The following is an 18,834-nucleotide window of genomic DNA, read 5'->3' as shown; positions in this document are numbered from 1 at the left end:
GTGAAGCTTTGATCTGATACATTCAAATTGCAATGCAGTAAACATCTGGGTTGAGTTCAACTGGAAGAATCTTATTCACTTCTTCTAAACCCCTTTTCCAAGCAGTAATTACACAGTGGCTAGAAACAAAAGCTTGGAAATTATACATGAAAGCTATATTTTTATTAAATGTGAAAACATGTACCCATTAAAAATGATATCTATATACATCTTCATGGCAAGTTCTCCTATTACAGGATAAACTTCATTACATACTTGAAAATAAAATGATGAATAGTAGCCAAATATGTGTTGGATTAAAAATGGTAAGAATGCACAATTAGCAACACAAGAGAAGAGAATAGATTTACAAAATTCTAGTAGGTAGCTGAGGGCAGTGGTTTAATAAATTAAGAGAAGAAAGCTAAAAGTCATCCTAGACATCAAATATATGAGTGCACAAATGTTGCATTAAAAAAATTTACAAATGATCTCATATTCTTATTTCCAGGAAGACTTGAGAATTAGCAATTTAACATATAGAGTAAGAAAAGAACACTTCAAATTCTAAATTTATCACAATTAGATAAGTTATTAAGATGGTTACCATGTGCAAGTAAAGAAATATTTCCATCTATAAAGGTTTTTCTCTTTTAATTATTTAAAACACCAACATGCCCTTTAAATTATTCTACTATACTAATATATAGTTTGTGCTAATTATATAAGATCTTAATGCAAGTAAAATAAAACATTTTGAAAAATATATAAGGTCTAGTGAAAGACAGGACATCATGCACATATATTGTTTCAATTATACAATAATTAGATATTGAGAAATTTCCTAAGCTTTTGTTGAATTAATTTTTCCCCATAGTGTGGAAGCCTGGACAATTTTACCTTATGAATCCAATTCTTTAGCTTATCTTCTAATCAACAGATGGGTAATTATGCTTCAATAGAGGTATTATGAGCTAAATACTTTAGCTGAAGAATTAGATGAAAACTGAGTTGGCAACATTGGAGTGAAACCCCTGTTCCAAGTGACCGTATTTATGGCAACCCAAGCTTCACTTTCATTGTTATTTAGACCATCTCAGTGGGAAAGAAAGAATCTTAAAGTTTAATTTGACATGAATCACTTATCAGTCTTTCAATAAATATTCAGATTTACCTTAGTAGTACTCTGGTTCCAAAGTTGGGACTCTGATTGACTGATTGTGTGTGTGTGTATGTATGTGTGTGTGTGTGTGTGTGTGTGTGTCTATGTGTGTGTGTGTGTATGTATGTGTGTGTGTGTGTATGTATGTATGTGTGTGTGTGTGTGTGTGTGTGTGAGGGAGCTGAGTGAATGTTAAGTAGTGAAGGGTGAACATTATGAAAATCCAAATGGGTGCAGTATCTCTTCTGAGCACAGCCATTACATCTTAACTAAAGGGATTCCAGACTCAGTAAAAATCTCATCTTCCTATCCTACTAACATCTCTAATTATTCTATAGTACTGTATTTCATCATAAAAAGAATGAACTAGCAGAATCATTTTGTTTGGTTAAGTTAGAGAAATCATTTTTTTTTTTTTGTAGATGAAAACCAAGGAGATTATTAACAGAAGTGGCATGATTCCTTGGCGGATTTAGTCATGGAAGGCTTTCTCTTTAGAATACACCTTAGGGGAGAAGTGTTAAAACTTGCATCCAGCAAAACTCATTGGATGAAATGCATTAAAATGTAACTGGGAAGTGCTTAACAAAATAAATAAAAATACCATACAACACAGATAATGTTAATTTGTGGTTTTCTAAGTCAATATTCTTTTTAAATTTGGCTCTACTTCCTCAGGGAACTGATAGGACAGGCCCCATGGCTTATTATTGATGGTGTCTTTCATCTGTAGGTCATTATTCTGAATCTGATTTACAACTCATGATCAAATTAGGAAAGCTACTGATATGGGGCAATAATGCCATTCAGTGATTTATTTACAAAAGCACATGTTACATCTCTCCCCCTCCCCCAACAACTGTAATTGGAATGAAGCTTCTTAATTCGTGGCAATAGCAACAAGGGCATTATGGATTAAAATCCATGGAGAGTGAATTGAGATCTTACCTTCCTTCAGATGCAGGACTTCCAAATTCAAGGTCTAATGCAGAAGTCTTAGGATGAGGAACCTTACAGTCAATAAACATAAAAAACTAAATGCATTTACTTGAGTGAGTTCTCCCCATTTCATCTATACTCTTGAGATGGAAGTAGAAAGGGGGAGGGGGTCATGTTAAATTGGCATGAGATGAGGCAAACTCTTGGAGGCCACCATCAGTGACCCCTCCCCATCCTCCCTCAGCACCACCCTTGGCTTCAGTACCAAAACTGAAGGCTTTGAATCATAAGCACCTCAGCACTTTCCCTTTGATTTCTTTTAAACAATTCTACTTCTGCAGTGAAGCAGGTATTCTAGGAGGGAGGGAATTATATATAAGTATCCCCAATTTCTACATCGGTAAAATGAGATGAGAGAATATGACCTAAGCAATCCCTTCCACCTCTAGATCTATGATCCCATATAAAGGAAACACAGACACACATACACATGCACACACACACATACACACACACACACTTCCCCTGTTTTCCAAAAATATTTGAGGAAAGAAGGAACAAAGGAGAAAGACCAAAAAAAAAAAAAATCCAAGGGATGAAATTGACTGATTTTCTCTCTCCAATGCTGAATGTGGCATCCTTCAAAAAAAAACTTCAACTATTTTAAAAGGCAGATTAAAATGGGAAGCAGAATTCAATTCATCTGCTGTTTGTCCTCAGATTCTAACAGAATTCAGAATGTGCATTTTGATGACAATTTCTGGGGATGGGAATTATTGCATTTCCAAACTTAAAAGTGGGAACTAAATTTTGGCCCAAAGATTTGTTCACATGAACTAACTGTAGCCTCTCTAACTAAATACAGTAGGGAGCATTTAGAGAGCTCCTCTATTAGACTTTGAAGTCCTTAACAGCAGGGGCTATTTTTTTTTTCTTTTCTTTGTATCACCAGAGCTTAGCACAGTGCCTGGCACATAGGAGGTGCTTAATAAATTCTTATCGACTATTTTTTGGATGCTTAAATGATGATAGATAATGATGACTAAAAATAATTGTGTCAATAATGATGTGTCTTACAAAGCTACCCTGATGATTATATTCCATTAACTAAATTTCCTCAAATACCTTTGGAAAAATATGTAATTTTCAGACATAAAAGTAATATAAAAATATAATTTAAGAGAAGAATCTGACTCAATGCAGAACAACACCCTCCCACCCCATACTCATGACAGGTCTCTTCCTATTTCCAGTCCCTCCATCTCCAAAGAAAAACAAGTGTAGTAGATCAATGTTCTTCTACTACAGTGGATCTAACTGATGACATTGAACCATATTCGTTCTCTGAATCTCATAATATATTTTCAGGAAAATGTCAGTAAGGGTAAATGTGTTAACTAAATAATACTGGTTGATATAGAAATCTAGTGTATTACTGTCAAGGGAACAGAAAAATCGGTCATTACAAAAGTTTCTCTCATCATCCGAATATTCCTTTTTTGGCTTATCCAGAATGTTTTTCAGCTTTGACTAAGTTCCTTATACTTTCCAGGGCATTCTGGGCTACCTTTTTACTTGTGTCTGAGGAATACAAAGTATTAACCTTATCCAAACAACTAAAAATGTAAAGCTACTGCCAGATTATCTAGATATATTTATAAATATACTTACATAATATATATGTGTGCATGCACATACACACAAACATGTATTTGATGTATGCTATACGCTAAAAACTCCCCAAAGGCAAATAACTATGAGTGTATACTGTAATGTCACTTTCCTTTATAACAAAGGGAATCAAGACTTACCTCTAAGCTTTGTCCCTAGAAAAACCAGTGTTATAAGCAGGAGATGCTGAAACCTCTTTAAAAATAAAGATTCAAAAGGCAAATATTTTGGAATGATTAGCCTCCTTTCTGTAGAGGAGTATAGATCACTGGATCAGAAAGCCATGACTTTCCAGTGGTATCTGTTCCCATGCTTAAGGAAAACTTGAACATGTCCGGATATGTGTGTATTATGGTTTGTGGTGTGAGGAGGGTAGGAAAGGAGTAGACAGAATTAGATGGCTATCTAGAGCCACTCGCATGAAACTTTCTAGAATGAGAACTTCTGTGTTTGGACACCGACGTTCAGGATTGATAATGGAATGACTCTGGGAGTGCCTATGTAGGATCTTAGCTATCCTGGAGAATCCTAGAAAAGGGGAGCTTGCTCTCTTCTGTGCCCCAGACACTATCCTGCAAATCTACTTCCACAGCAACAGAATCAGTATGACTGTTCTTTAATGAACAGAAGACTTTGACTCTTTGGCCTTCAGATTTGGAATTAAGATACTACGTTCAAACCAGAAAACCATTCCAAGTAACCCCATACCCTTGCAAGGGATGCCATTGCTAAAGTCTATACGATACCAAAGCCTTTTCTCTTTGGGAAAATTTGTGACAAGAAAGACTAATGATTTGGTAGAATTAATACATCCTGAAAAGGATTGATGTATGCTTTAAATTATAGCAAATCTGGTATAATACAAAGCATAACAAAAAAAACCCAATGTTTCATACATTGTTTTCTGTGTTTTATTTATAGGTTTTTTTTTCTGTGTAATATAACATTGGAAGGTAAGGGATGCTGATGCCACTAGTTACAGGGGTGAAATGTGTAAAAATAATCCAAAAGAGCAAGTTGGTATTGAAATCAACTCATACATGAGGAGAGATGAAAAACATGGGAGAAATAGAAAGTTGAAGGATTTTGCTAGAAGTGGAAAAACCTGGGTTTAATGAATCAGAACATAAAAAACCCCAGACAGGTTTATATTGTTTCTTTTTGTAAATGACACAAAATTTTTGACATATTAAGAACAAGATCACGTTAACGAATGCAAATTCTATTTTCTGTGCTTTCTGGAATAATCTTGCTTTTACTTAAGACAAATCAACCCAAACCAAATATATGCTTTTGTTTTCTTCTAGAAGCATTTATCTATAATGGCTGGTGTTAATGCAAGACCCAAAGGGATAAAGGAAATAATGGATATGAACAATGAGTTTGTCATACCTTGAAAATTCTGTTCTGGCATTTCTTACAACGTGGATTAGAAACATGGAGGCCAATGGTCCCCTTTTATTCCAGTCTTACCTCTAAATAAAAATAGCTAAATCAGGTCCAAGATTCTCTGAAATTGGAAGTCATTCTTTGTCAAATGAAAAAATGATTCAAAATTTTAAAGAACGTAGAAAGCAGTCAACAAAATGGCTGAAATACAGTACTATAAGATTAGATAATAATTTAGAGGAGTCTCCAAATATCATAGTTTGGCACTTTTTTCTAAAAAATAGCTGCAGGTTTGGGACCATTTTTGATGACAGCCAGGTATCTATGCAGTGTGGTCTTTAGGATACTTTCCAACTGACTAAGGTAAATTGGAGGGGGATGAACCTTCTCCAGTTCATGGCTTGGCTGCTCCTCACAAGACCTGTGTTCTTGGCTCCTGTGCTCTCTGTGATTCATGGTGACTCATTTTATTACAACTTAAATCTGTTCTATAAATTTAATTCAGCTCCTTTCTTCACTTTTACCTTGCATCCCTAGCAGACACAGGGAAAATCTTTATTTTCTTGAAGAATAAATCATTAAGGATTTGAGAGAAATAAGTTAGCTGGGGCCAGAAACTGGCAAATAATCTGCCTTAAAAAAAAAAAAAACTATTAAAGACTTTAGGCCTTTCCTCCAAAAGACAGAAGATTTTTCTCACCTAAAATGACATAATCCCTTCTCATAGTCTCCCGAGTTTGGAGCTACAGTTGCTGGATGGTCACTGATGAATATTCTATATCACGATTTTGACAGGGTGGTCTATGGACTCGCTTTTGTTTCAGAAATTAAGGTGAGACCATTCCCCATCTTTCTGCTACTGTTGAAAGCTGGGACTCTTTCACAAGGATTTTTCATAATGAAGCCCAACAGAGCTTCTAGAACAGAACAGAACAAGGTTCTCTCATGGGATCACAAGCTGATAGAGACCCTAGAGGGATCCCTTCATTTGGCAAATGAGGACACCAAGTTCCAAAGAGGGAGATGCTAAAAATCTATGATCTTCCAATCTTAAGTGATTTGCCCAATATCACGGGGAGTAAGAAAGAGTTGAGATTCAAACACAGGGTTTTTGGTTTCATTCTACCAAAATGCTGTCTCATTACCAACATGGCTGAGTTGTTGTTTTTAATTACCAATTTATTGTCTCTTTAGCAGAGAGTATTGATTTAATCTGATGAAAGCAATAAAGGAGGCAAGATAGGTACCCACCCTTTCACTTATATCAGCAAAATATATTTGGGAGGATCCCAGAAGGATCCTGTGATTGAAATGGTATGTACAGAGACTCCCAATAATCCATTTCTCAGCTCTTCTGCTACTTTAAAAGCCAACAGGGGAGCAGAAAAGACAATGACAGTGGTTTTCTAAAACTGGCAAAATTTTCCTTTTTCTCCCTTTGGTAGAAAAGTCACAATTCTGACCCATTTGCTTCCAACCCGTAAGCATGACCTCTGTGGTATCTTCAATCAATCTAGATAAATTTCATGACAGCAACGTGTGTGAAGGTCTCCCTCCTGTATTTCTGGTGAGAAATGACAGTGTATTAAAGTAAACGTCCTAGCTATGCCTTCTTGGCTGATTATGGCAAGCAAAGATATGCTCCTGAAAACGGGACAAGTGCTGCTTTACTGCTGCTTTGTAAAGTGACTGTGGAATTGGTAATTTCTTGTATAAACTAAGGTAAATTTGAAACCTTCATTTTAACCCCAAATTGCAGAAATGTGCTGCATCAGGCCTTATTTAAAGTCACCTTTTTTCCTCTAAAGGCAAAGTACAAAAAAACTTTCACCAAAAGTAAATGAGAAACTGATAGATTTTGACATAAAAATCAAGACAAGCTTTCTTCTATTTCATGAGACAGTACAGTTTGTGATTCACAGGATAACTTGCATCAGACACCATTTAATGAAAGCTCTCAAATAAGCAATTTTATTCCTATCCATGATCGCAGACATTTACAAAACCATAACATCTGAATTCACCTTAAAAAATAACTTATATAAAGCAGTGATATACACAGCACAAAATAGTTCAAGGGGAGGGAAAAGTAACTTTTAATAATTAAAATGTAAACGTGAAAAAAGACGGAATAAAAGTCCCTACTTATTTCTACTTAAGATGTCATGTGATAATTATTTTACAATGTCCTGTGGATACATGTATGTATGTGTGCATGTATATGTCTATATAGCATACACATATACAGTACATTCATTGTCCCACACATATACATACACAGATAATTATTTGCAGTTCAATTTAGGGCAATTTTAATATGCCACTCCGTACAGTTGTTTATATCACGTTTGGACCTGCTTTCTTCACAAAATAAAGGGAGAGAGCAGGAAAAAAATAGAGTTGGTTTGGTTGTGACAGATCCTTTTGTGTGTTTAAACTGTACACGGTGATGAATAATTTTCTTCTGTAGTAGTTCTGTGTCAGAAGGCTGACTCACTGTTGTTGTCAGAGGAGGCTTGGGGATGGATCACACACTCATTGTCATGCTCGGGGAATACTGAAAGAAAAGAGGAATCCATATTGTCACAACAGGACTTGCTCAGACCACTGACATGCTTTTCCAGAGCTACAAGAGTTACTGGGCATCTCCTTTTCTTTTCTCATGCTTACAGTTTAACCTTAAAGAGTAAAACCTCTAAGACCATTTTAAAAAGAGTAAGTTAAAATAGACTTGGCCTATTTAAAAAAAAATAAACTTTTTAGTGTTGTCTTTAGGAACCTACCACTTTTCATTTTCCCTCCAGGCCAGGGAGGATGTTAACTACTTAGCTATGCTGACTGGAGGATAGACATCTTTAATGACTCTATGTTTCCTGGAAAGGCATCTAGGAGGTGAAGTGGATATAGAGTGCTGGGCTTGGAGTCAGGAAGACCTGAATTCTGTTCCAACCTTGGACACTTACTAGCTGTATGAGCATGGGCAAGTCTGTTTGCCCAGTTTCCTCATCTGCAAAATGGGGATGATGATAATGATATCTATTTCCAGGGCTGTTATGGGGACCAAATGAGATATCTGCTAAGTGCTTAGTACAGTGCTGGACACACAGTAAGTGCAACATAAAAATATGATTATCATTGATAACTTGGGTGATATCTCATAAAGAGTGGCGAACCTGGAGTCACATGACTGGTTAGAATCCTGGCTTGGGCCTCAGTTTTCTCATTTGTAAAAGGAAGGGATTGGGCTAGAGAGCCGGGAACGTCCCTTCCTACTCTACATCTGTGGTCCTAGTCCAGGAGTTAGTAATTATGGAAGAATCATGTTTCCCTTCAACCAAATCCATGGTTGAGAGAACTGAAAAAAGGACTTCCTTTTTATGTCCAGGGGCCCACACTGAGTAGTAGTCAACCACACATACACACAATCTATTCTCCGAGAATATGGGTAGAAAAGAGTACAATTAAATAGTATAATTATTAAAAGCCAATTGCTTTTTTTATTGCACTGTAATCACTAAATGAGGCTATATTCCTGAGTTCTGAAAGTTTTACCCTCTGGTCATCATTTTGTCAAACTGCCAATTAGGAGTATACAAAGATGTCTTCTTTTCCCCAGAAAAGTGATTGTGTAGATTGATCTCAGATCAGGGCTTAGAAGTTTATGTATTACAAGGTAAATGTGCAATCATGACCGTCTGAAACATTCTCAAGTCAGATAATAGGTACTTTCTGGGTTTATTCCCAGGTTCTAATTCTTTTTATCAAGTTAAGGTATATTGTGTATCCCTGAAATGAAAACCTGGTGAAATAAGGTGAAACCAGGCACCAAAATAGTGAGAAAGCTTCAGTTAGACCAGATGTGCTGGTGCTAAGAAGATGGTGGGAGAAGGCCAAAGTGATTGTTGGAAAAAGAGCAGGGAGAAAGAGTAGTCTGACTAGACACTAGCTGGAGCTGATCTAGAGCAGAAAGGAAGAAAAGCCACATGTAAAAAGAACTGAAAATTGAGAGAAAGCAAACTTCAAAGGGGGCAAAAGCCAAGTAGGCTGAAGCAGATGAAGAAAGCCAGGAGAACTTTGCGCAGTAACAGCCACATTGTGTGGTGACCGACTTTGAGGGACTTAACTCTTCTCAGTAATTCAATGATCTAAGACAATTCCAAAAGACTCATGATGGGAAATGGTATCCATATCCAGAGAAAGAGCTATGGAGTCTGAATGCAGATCCAGGCAGACTATTTTCTCTTTCTTTCTTGTGGTTTTCCTTTTTTGTTCTGATTCTTCTTTCACAACAAGACTAATGTGGAAATATGTTTAATATGATTGTGCATATATAGCCTTTATCAGATTGCATGCTGCCTTGGGGAGAGAGGGAAGAAAGAAAAATTTACAACTCAAAATCTCATAAAAGTGAATGCTGAAAATAAAAATTAATTTTTTTTTAAAGCCTCAAGACAGCACCCTGCTTTGATCAGAGACTGAGGGCTGTCAGGGAGCTCAAAGGGAGTCTAGTCCAAGACTCTTATTTGGTTGACAAGGAAACTAAAGGTCAGAGGACTTATTGATTCTCCCGAGGTCACACTACCCAAGCAGCTGACTGGCACTAGAACCCCAGTGGGTTGTCTACAAATTCAACGCCCTTTCTGTCTACTACCCTATAATGGCCTAGATAGGGAAGAACAGTTATTTCTCCAGAGACCAGAAGAAGAGCTAAAAGTTGTTTGGCCTTGAATTAAATATTGAAATCATGGTCTAGTAAGAATACTGTATCCCTGAAGGTAGGGGACCTGGAGGAAATGACCCCATGGTCTGAAGAGAAGAATGAGGACATTAAGGACCCTTGTAGAAAGGACATGTAATCCTTTTAATATATTCCAACTCATCGGGGTAATGTTGATCTTTCTCTGACTTGCCTGAAATTTACACAGTTTGTACCCTGAAATTCCCTAATTTGGTGTAAAATTTAGTTGTGAAGGTGACTTATCTGTACTAGACCACATCAGACAAAAGGAGAGAAAGGGGCACAACAGGAGAAGAGGAAAAACTAGAGAGGGATTAGTTTTCTGGCAGAGAAATCATTCTCCCTTTTAACCACAGGGTGGTAGTGGGGAAAAGCTAACCAGAATCCAAACTCTCCAGGTTGAAGAATCTATCTTGCTGAGCCTTCAATTTGGACCTTTGGCTGAAGTGGGTGTATCTCATTCATTCACATGGTGCATTCACCATATAGATTCTTAAAGATAAAAGTAATAATTACAGGAACATAAAATAACCTCAATTATAGGTAGAGCATAACTAACCAGAAGCCTTAATTAGCTGGATTATTTGCTGGCACTTCATTTTTAAGATAGAAAGGAAAATGAAAAATAACTAAGCTTATAACAGATTTTTCTTTTTAAGGGAAACTTTCAGGGAAGAGACTCGCCCTAATAATTTTACATTTAAAATATCTTATCCTGAGATACAATGCTCATAATGATTCTGAGGCATTATAAGATTGTTAGTTACCAGAAGTTAAACATCCAGCATTATATACTTAGTAAGACGGCAAAGAATAGCCATATATTTTAGGAACATGTTTTCACAGATGATCAGAAAAAAAGGACATTCTGTTTAATTTTAAATTAAATAGCACTTTTAGTTAATCAGACCACCCCATTCCATGACCATTTTTATTCCTGGAAGGTTTTTTTTTTGTTTTTTTTTTTTTTTTACAGTGCTAAAAGAAGAGTTTATTTCATTCAAATATTAAAACAGTAAGAAGTGTGTTTAAAGAAAATACTATGGTTTTCATATGGAATCTAAGAGATAGATTATTAATGTCAATTTGATTCTCTTTTACATGTGTTTAAAAATAGATGTGCACACACCTCAGCTATAGATGGAATTCAAGCTACAGCAAGAAAGAACACCTGTAAAATTTGTTATCCTTCTAATCTCACTCCAATTCTGAAAGCTGAAGTGATTTCTTGAAATATCTGTGGAATTTAAATATGTTGGTGAGATGTAAGAATAATTTCCTAGGTCAGTGGTCACTGCTAACTTGTAATCAGAACATGGCCTCTCAGGCAATGAGCGTGTTTACTTGGAGTATGGAGAGAATAATTCATGAATCTGCTAACAAGGCTTGATCTTTGACATCTAGAACAGGAGACACTGAAAAGATATTAACTGAGAAAACATTGGAGAAGTTATTTGGTCAACTTAAGTATCATCTGTCCCTAATAGCATAGAAGGAAAGTAGAAAGCAGAGAGATATTATGGTATCAAGCACTGATATGAATTGTGATAAGATCCATCCATTAAAATTGGTTTTTGTTAATAGTGATATTTGGCCAGTCTCGAGCAAACCACAAAGACTGACGTTTATCGTCAGATTGATTTGGAGCCTGAGAGCTTGATTTGTCCAAGGGAGAAGTAAAATGGATAACAATGGTAGAACATTAGAAAAGATGAGTGTTGGATACAGGGAAATAAAGCATTGGCTAGGAACATTAAGATACTCTGAAATTAGAAGCGTCTAATAAAATTTAATTTCTGAATAGTCTGAATAACTGCAAATGTCACTTTAAATGCATTTGGTGCAATAAACTAGATTCTGTCTATTATGTCTAATTATCTAGATCAGCAATATGCAATTTTCACTTCTATGGCAGCGAACTATTCATCTCATGCTGCCTTTCTGAATATGTAGCTTTTATTATAGCTCCTGGATTCTGGGGGAAGTCACAGATTTATAGGAAAATGGGGGTGGGGTATTACCAATGGAACAAATGATACAGAATTTCTGACATTGTTCCCCATCTTTCAGAAGTGGAGCAAGAAATGAAAAGGGGAAGGGACTGGTTTTTTTTTTTCTAGTAGTAAAGGGAGGGCAGGTGTTAAACAGTATCATATAGAGACATAAAACATTCATGGTGTATTATACTGATATTGCATTGTAATGTTTCTATTGTAGTGCTGTCTCAATGAAATGACTCACTGAAATGTCTGTGCTGTCTAGCGGCTCTGTTCCAAGACTATCTGGGAGGTTGCTTCCTCTCAAACAGAAGATAAAATGGCTCTTGTAAATCTGTTGGCAGCACTACTATTTGGTTATTCAGAACTAAATAAACTTGATATTACTTCAAAGCATTATCAAATGAAATGCTAAAACTATATCACATATACATGTAGAGGCACAATGAGTTCTCTGCCACCAGGCAATGCAGAATCCTCAGACGTTTCAAGCTTTTCACAGTCTGGATCCAGCTTATCATTCTGAAATAATACATTACCCCCCTACATTCATTCTAGTTCCAGACTAACTGGTCTGCTACTTCAGGATGGGCAGCAGTGGTGCAGTGGATAGAGTACTGGGTCTAAAGTCAGGAAAAATCATCTTTCTGAGTTCAAATCTGGCCTTAGACGCTTACTAGCTGTGTGACCCTGGCCAAGTCACTTCACCCTGTTTGCCTTAGTTTCCTCATCTGCCAAATAAGCTGGAGAAGGGAATGTCAAACCACTCCAGTATCTTTGCCAAGAAAACCCCAAATGGGGTCATGAAGAGTTGGACATGGCTGAAAAATGACTGAACTCCAGGATATTCCATTTCTAATGCACGTTCTCTCTCTTAACGTTGCCTTAACCCTAGCTCCTATTCAAGTGCCTTCTCTTCCATGAGTCCTTTCCATGATCACTCTGTATTTATTTTGTGTTCATCCTATATCCATCCATGAATGTTGCATAATCCTAGGAGAATGTAAAGCTCCTTGAGGGCAGGAATTATGGGATAACTGGCACAGAGTAGGAACTAGCCAAATGCTTGTTGCTTAGTTTTTATGTACAACTTCTTCTACTTTTTCATTTAAGAAACATTTCCCATTAGTTTCTATTAATGAACTAGAGAATACATGTTTTTAAGCTTTGTTGATTTTTCTCTTTTTTATCTACTCCATGTTCTCAGAGCATCCAACAAATACTTAAAAGTCAAAATAAAATGTGTAAATTCCTGCTGATATATTGCAAAAACACTTTGAATCTTACTAAATTTGTATGTATAAGCATCTAAATAACATTTTACTCTTTCCATAAAAAAGAGAGAGAATATGTGTGCCAGTATACTGTATTCTAGGAAATAAAATGAAACTCAGCCATTTTAAAGGTTTAGTCTTTTAATGGTCAAGTTAAACAGGCATATGATGATCTCTTGACAACAGCTCAGAGTGAGGGGGACAGGATCACAGATCCTATGCTACCCAGTGGAAAACTTTAATTGAGATCTTGGTTTTAATATCGTGTTTGTTTAGCTGATCTTTGTGGACACTAAAGATAAAACAGTTCTGTTGAGACTAGTTAATGAAATAAACCAAAGTGCTTTACTCATCTGAGTCATTAAAAAGTTTCCTTTGGCAGCAACACCGTTTGAGAAGCATTTCCAAAGATGAGGCTGAATTTAGGGGAACATCTATATATGGGGGGGGGGGCATCTGCGCTTCTGAAAAGTTCTTTATAATTCTTTAAAAAAAAAAAAAAGAGTCCAGGCAGTGGCTCCCTTTCTGTTTTGCATAATCTGCTGACTTAGCAAAGTTTCTGAGCTGGGAAGTCCCATTTTGCTGATAGTTTAATATAATTATTCTAACGTAAGTAGTGTCATAATCCTGAGACGATAGATTGTTCCAAAAATACGTGTCTTCAAGTTGTCTGTGCAAAGCAAATAAAATTTGCATATTCTTTACACTGGAAAATGTTCTCTTTAGGAATCCTTCATGTAAAACAATCCCTGCTTTGCTTTGATTGCACTGAAATTTACTGGAACAGGCTGGGTTCTTTATTTCTTTAAATCATTATGGCTTTTGGTTGCTGTTTGTCTCATTTTCTTTCATCCCAACCAGCCTGTGTATCCCATGCCATTCTCTCTCTCTCCCCAGTTGGGATCCAGACACAAATGTGAGGTGACACGATATAGAAAGAAAACCAATGGGCTATAAAACTGTGCATACCCCTTTGACCCAGAAACGTCACTACTAGGTCTGTATCTTAAAAAGAGCACAGAAAAAGGAAAAAGATCCATATGTACAAAAATATTTATAGTAGTTCTTTTTGTGGCGGCAAAGAATTGGGAACTGAGGTAATATCCATCTATTGGGGAAGGGTTAAACAAGTCACGGTAGATTGTGATGGAAAATTATTGTGCTATAAGCAAAGATGAAGGGGATGATTTCAGAGAAAGTTGGGAAGACTTAGGGAACCAATGCAAAGTAAAATAAGCAGAACCAGGAGAACACTGTTCATAGTAATAGCAACATTGTAACATGAAAGACTCGATAACTCTGAAGACTGATCCATGAGAATTCCAAAGGACTTAGGATGAAAAATGCTGTCCACCTCTGGAGAGATAATTCAAGTACATTTTTTACTTTATTTTTCTTCCTTTTATTCTTACAACACAGCTAATATGGAAATCATGTTTTGCAGGACTTCATATGGAGAAGGGATAGCATATTTCTTGTCTTCTCAGTGAGTATGGGAGGGGATGGAGGGAAAGAATTTGGAATTAAAAATAAATTAAAATAAATAAATTAAAAATCAAAAGAAAGCCATGATACTCACAATGAAAATGGCAACCATGGTGGTTGGCATGATGGCAATCTTTCCTGATGAAGAAGCAGGGGGAATAGGAAGACAAAGATGATATTATGTTTGTGCCCTTTGGCCTTCTTTTATGGGAATATGGGGAAAGGATCTGCAGAATGTTGCTGCTCTTGCAAATGATATACATTATAAAGCCTGTCCTTGAAAATCTATTTTAAAGACTATCCTTTGCTTGTATTTTCGAGGGAGTGAAATCTTGACTTCTTCCCTTCCCATGCACATAATAAGGAGGTGGGGCTAGAATCTTTCCCCCTTCCCTCTCCCTTGCCATTTGAATGGCTGGGAGGAATAAATGGTATCCATCTGATAACATGAATGGCAAAGGATGGGCCTGTCAACCAATGGAATGTGTCAAGAGGAGAGGAGTACCCAGACAAAGAAGAGGGAGTTTGGAAATCTTGCCATCATATTGTATGAAAAAAACTGGCCTTCCCTGAGGATTTACGTGGATAGTCATGAAGAGCAAGAGGAAGCTAGAGAGAAAGAAGAAAAGCCCTTGGTTCATCCCTGCAACGAGTAGAGCAGCAGGTATAGATGGGGCTGGAGGGCTGGACTGTGACTCCAAAGGAGTCTGTGTAACCAAACCATGCACGGCACAATCTCCGGAGTGCTCTGGTTCTTTGATAACACCAATCCCTTCCTCGCTAGCAGAAAGGATGTGGAACAAGTATGTTATGTCTAGCTGGCCAGCTGCGGCCATGCATCAAACTAGTGGAAGAGCCAGGGCTTGAAAAATGAGTCTCACAATTTCATGTAAAACATGAGACTTTTCAGGTATTTTCCACTTTCTCCATTCCCATCTTCAGACTAGTTAACTTTTTGAAACAGAAGCTCATATTTATATAAGGCTTTAAGAATTACAATATTCTTCCCTCGCAATAATATTGCGAATAAAAAGTATTTATTATCTCCATGAAACTGCTGGTTTTACCAGTTAATGAATATGGGGTAACTGTGTTTCTCCCCATGAACTTAAGCATAGTTTCACAAGATTTTAATAGAAGCTGTAGCAGAGCTTTAGACATGAATATTTATTTGTGAGATGAATGCAATTAGTGCTTTTAAATTGGCTTGGGACAACATAAAGAACAACACCTCTGGAGTCAAAGGATCTAAGTTCAAATCTTATCTCAGACAATTTCTACCTCTATGGCCTTAATCAGAGTGAGAGGTGATGTGCTCTAACTGGATAACTGGATGGGGAGGCAGAAGACATGGGTTTAAGTTGCTTTTCCTTATCCATAAACTGACATCACCTTGTACTTGGTAAGCTGTAAAGCACTATATAATTGGGGGTTGCACAAGGTCCCAGGTCCCTGTAAATCATAACCAAAAAATTAAAGCAGTTCTACTTCTGGCCTCTATGTCTGAGGCACCTCTAGAAACAGCCACAGAACAAGGGGTATAGTTACTGCCTTGTACAAACGCTGAGCCAGGAGGCTGACTTCCTGCTCCTCACCCTCGATTCTTTTACCACCACCGCTTGGCAACCCCTCTTTCTTTAAGGTTCATTCCTCGGTTGTCTCCTGGTCCAGATCTTTGTTGCGGTCATTTGCTGGACTCTAAGTCTTCCAAGTCATCCTTTGCCCTTTTCTAAAGGACACAACAAGTTGGCCCTCAGTCTTCTCCAATCCCACCACTGCCTTAACAATTTGGGATTTCAATATATGTTTCAATGCTCCCTCAAACAACCTGGTCTCCCGCTCCTTAATGCCCATGATATCAAATTTCACTACATATAGAGATATTCTATTTCCATGATTCAGAAGAACTCTAAAATCCTTTCCAATGACAGCATCTTCTCTTTCCTCTCTCCCTCTAAACCTGTTCTTCACCCTCATTAGGAAATCTAATCTCTCCACCTCTATATTTTTGCCATGGGCGATCCCTGTTCAATCTTAATTTTGCTGAGTTATTCAAATGTACTGAATCTCTGGCCTCCTACTCTCATTTCCTGTTGTCGTGCCACTCAGGAGCCTAGACTGTTCACATGAGCCACCATCTCTGCTCTTTCTCATGCAACCAGAAGTCATGTGACCATGCTGACTGTACATTTATGCTATGTAATCTCAACTGGGCTGTGTAACCATCAATCCTTTGGACTCTTCCTTCACTGATTCTGTATCACGCTCCCCTCAGTGGCTCTTCTGGACCTGTCTCTTCTCAAAGTTCCCATACCATACCTATTCCTTGACACCCTTATTGGGAAGAACACGTTTCCTACTGTACTGAGAAAATAGAGGTCATCTCTCTGATGTTTCCTCTTTTTTCTTACATGACAAACCTCAAAAATTCTTCATCCTTCTCTAACCTCTCCTCCTTTACTCCAGTCTTTAGGGAAAAGGATGCCTCTCCCAGGATAAGCTCATTATTTTTGAATATACCATCATGCTGCTAACTCAAGCCTTGACTAATCCCATCTCCCTTCTGTCTGGAGAGCTCAGCACCAGCTCCTCCCAAAGCTCTCCTTTGTCAAGTCTCAGATTACTCTACTTTGTATCTGTTGTTCTGCCTGGTTATAACTCCTCAGAACATGATGCCCACTCCCTTTCTGCCCCTCTCTCTCCCTCCCTCTCCTGCCTGATTTTGTGTATTATCTCCTTGTTTATAGACTGCAAGCTCCCCTAGGGTAGGGGCTATTTTTATCTCTTTTTATTAATGACATTCCCAGAATACTTAATAAATGTTTATCGGATCAGGTTGGATTGAACTGCTAGTTAAATCCATGGGAGCTGATGATCAACAAGTGAAGTAGCATAGAGGGAGAAAAGATGTCCCAGGGCAGAACCTTCTGAGACACCTACTGTCAGTGGGCATGACCCAGATAAAGGTTCAGCAAAGGAGTTTAAGGAGTGGTTTGATAAACACGATGAAAACCAAGAGAAGTCTAGAGAGAAGAGAATGTCCAGACGAGGATGACCTACAGGGTCAAAGTCTGCAGTGTCAAGAAGCATTAAGTCAAGAAGGATTAAGAAAAGGCCAGTGGATCTGACAACTCAGAGACGACTGGTAACTTTGGAGAGAGCGGTTTCAGTGGAATGATGAAGTTGGAAGCCAGACTGTTAGGGGTTAACCAGTGAGTGAGAGGACAAAGTGAAAGCACTTCTTGTAGATGGGCTTTTCAAGGAATTTAGCTACACAGGACAGAAGGAATACAGGGCAATAGTTAGTGAGGATAAGTGATTTTTTCTTTCCAAGTGAGGGTCTTTTCAGCATGGTGGCAACATGACATGTTTGTAGGCAGAGCAGAAAGACAGAGAGAGAATGAAAATAAGTGACAATGGGATGATATATGGGGCGATCTGCTAGGGGAGAAAAGATAGAACTGGATTTCTTGCGTAGGTATAGGAGTTAGCCTTGGTAAGGAGTAAGGCCATTTTAGCATGTGAGAGAGGGGAGAAGGAAGAGATAATGGTAAAGTTATATGAGTGAAATGAGATGAGGAAAAGGGGAGAACCTATCAAAGTAATGGCTAAACAGAAGCCCTGCAATGAAGGCTATGGTCAACCTCCTGACAAGCTCAAGAAGCCCATGAGGCACATATTTTCAGAGATGACCACTGTGTGTGGATTTGTTTTGCTTTACTACGCTTTTTTGTTTATTGTTGGGGAATGGGATTTGCAGAGCAGGATTACGAATAGTAATTCTAAAATAAAGAGAGCCTTGGAAACATATGTGTGTATGTATATGTATGTGTGCACATACACATGTACACACACTTTAATGCACACAAGAAAAGAGAAGGAAGTTTAGAAGGAAGTACAGACAGCCAGGAGAGCTTCAAAAGTAACATGCTGAATTTATTATATACTTTTTAAAAAAAGGAAGGAGTACTGAATAGAGATTCACGGTTTCATAAAGAATCCTCTCTTTATTTTCTGCTTTATATGTATAGAAACGCATTATATTCATGATAAAAAAATTAAAAGACAGTGAGCAGAGGACAGGAAAATGAAAGAACAAAGTAGACCATAGAAATTTATTATGGCAAGGTACTTAAAAGTTACCGAGATGTCAGTTTGATTTTCATTTGTCTGTCCTTTGTCTCATGCAAACACAATTTG

The 18,834-nt window shown here is 37.5% G+C and overlaps 1 protein-coding gene and 1 long non-coding RNA gene across 10 annotated transcripts in view; one reads left to right on the top strand and one right to left on the bottom strand.

The window, feature by feature from the left end:
- LOC140502002 (uncharacterized) overlaps nt 1–18,442 on the top strand; it is a 34,162-nt gene extending 15,720 nt beyond the window's left edge. Inside the window, exon 2 of the long non-coding RNA XR_011966477.1 lies at nt 1,564–18,442. This is a non-coding gene — a long non-coding RNA (uncharacterized lncRNA). The remainder of the gene's footprint in view (nt 1–1,563) is intronic.
- The window catches only part of SSBP2 (single stranded DNA binding protein 2), a 402,471-nt gene continuing 390,720 nt past the window's right edge, over nt 7,084–18,834 (bottom strand). For all 9 annotated transcript variants that reach the window (XM_072606240.1, XM_072606243.1, XM_072606244.1 and 6 more), the window contains one exon: nt 7,084–7,697. In XM_072606240.1, coding sequence (XP_072462341.1) covers nt 7,668–7,697 — 30 coding nt within the window. In that variant the 3' untranslated portion in view covers nt 7,084–7,667. The remainder of the gene's footprint in view (nt 7,698–18,834) is intronic.

This window comes from Notamacropus eugenii, chromosome 4 (genome assembly GCF_028372415.1).
Source record: "Notamacropus eugenii isolate mMacEug1 chromosome 4, mMacEug1.pri_v2, whole genome shotgun sequence".
NCBI classification, from domain to species: Eukaryota; Metazoa; Chordata; class Mammalia; order Diprotodontia; family Macropodidae; genus Notamacropus; species Notamacropus eugenii.
Note: the sequence above shows the minus strand (reverse complement) of the source record. Positions and strands in the feature narration are given on the sequence as shown.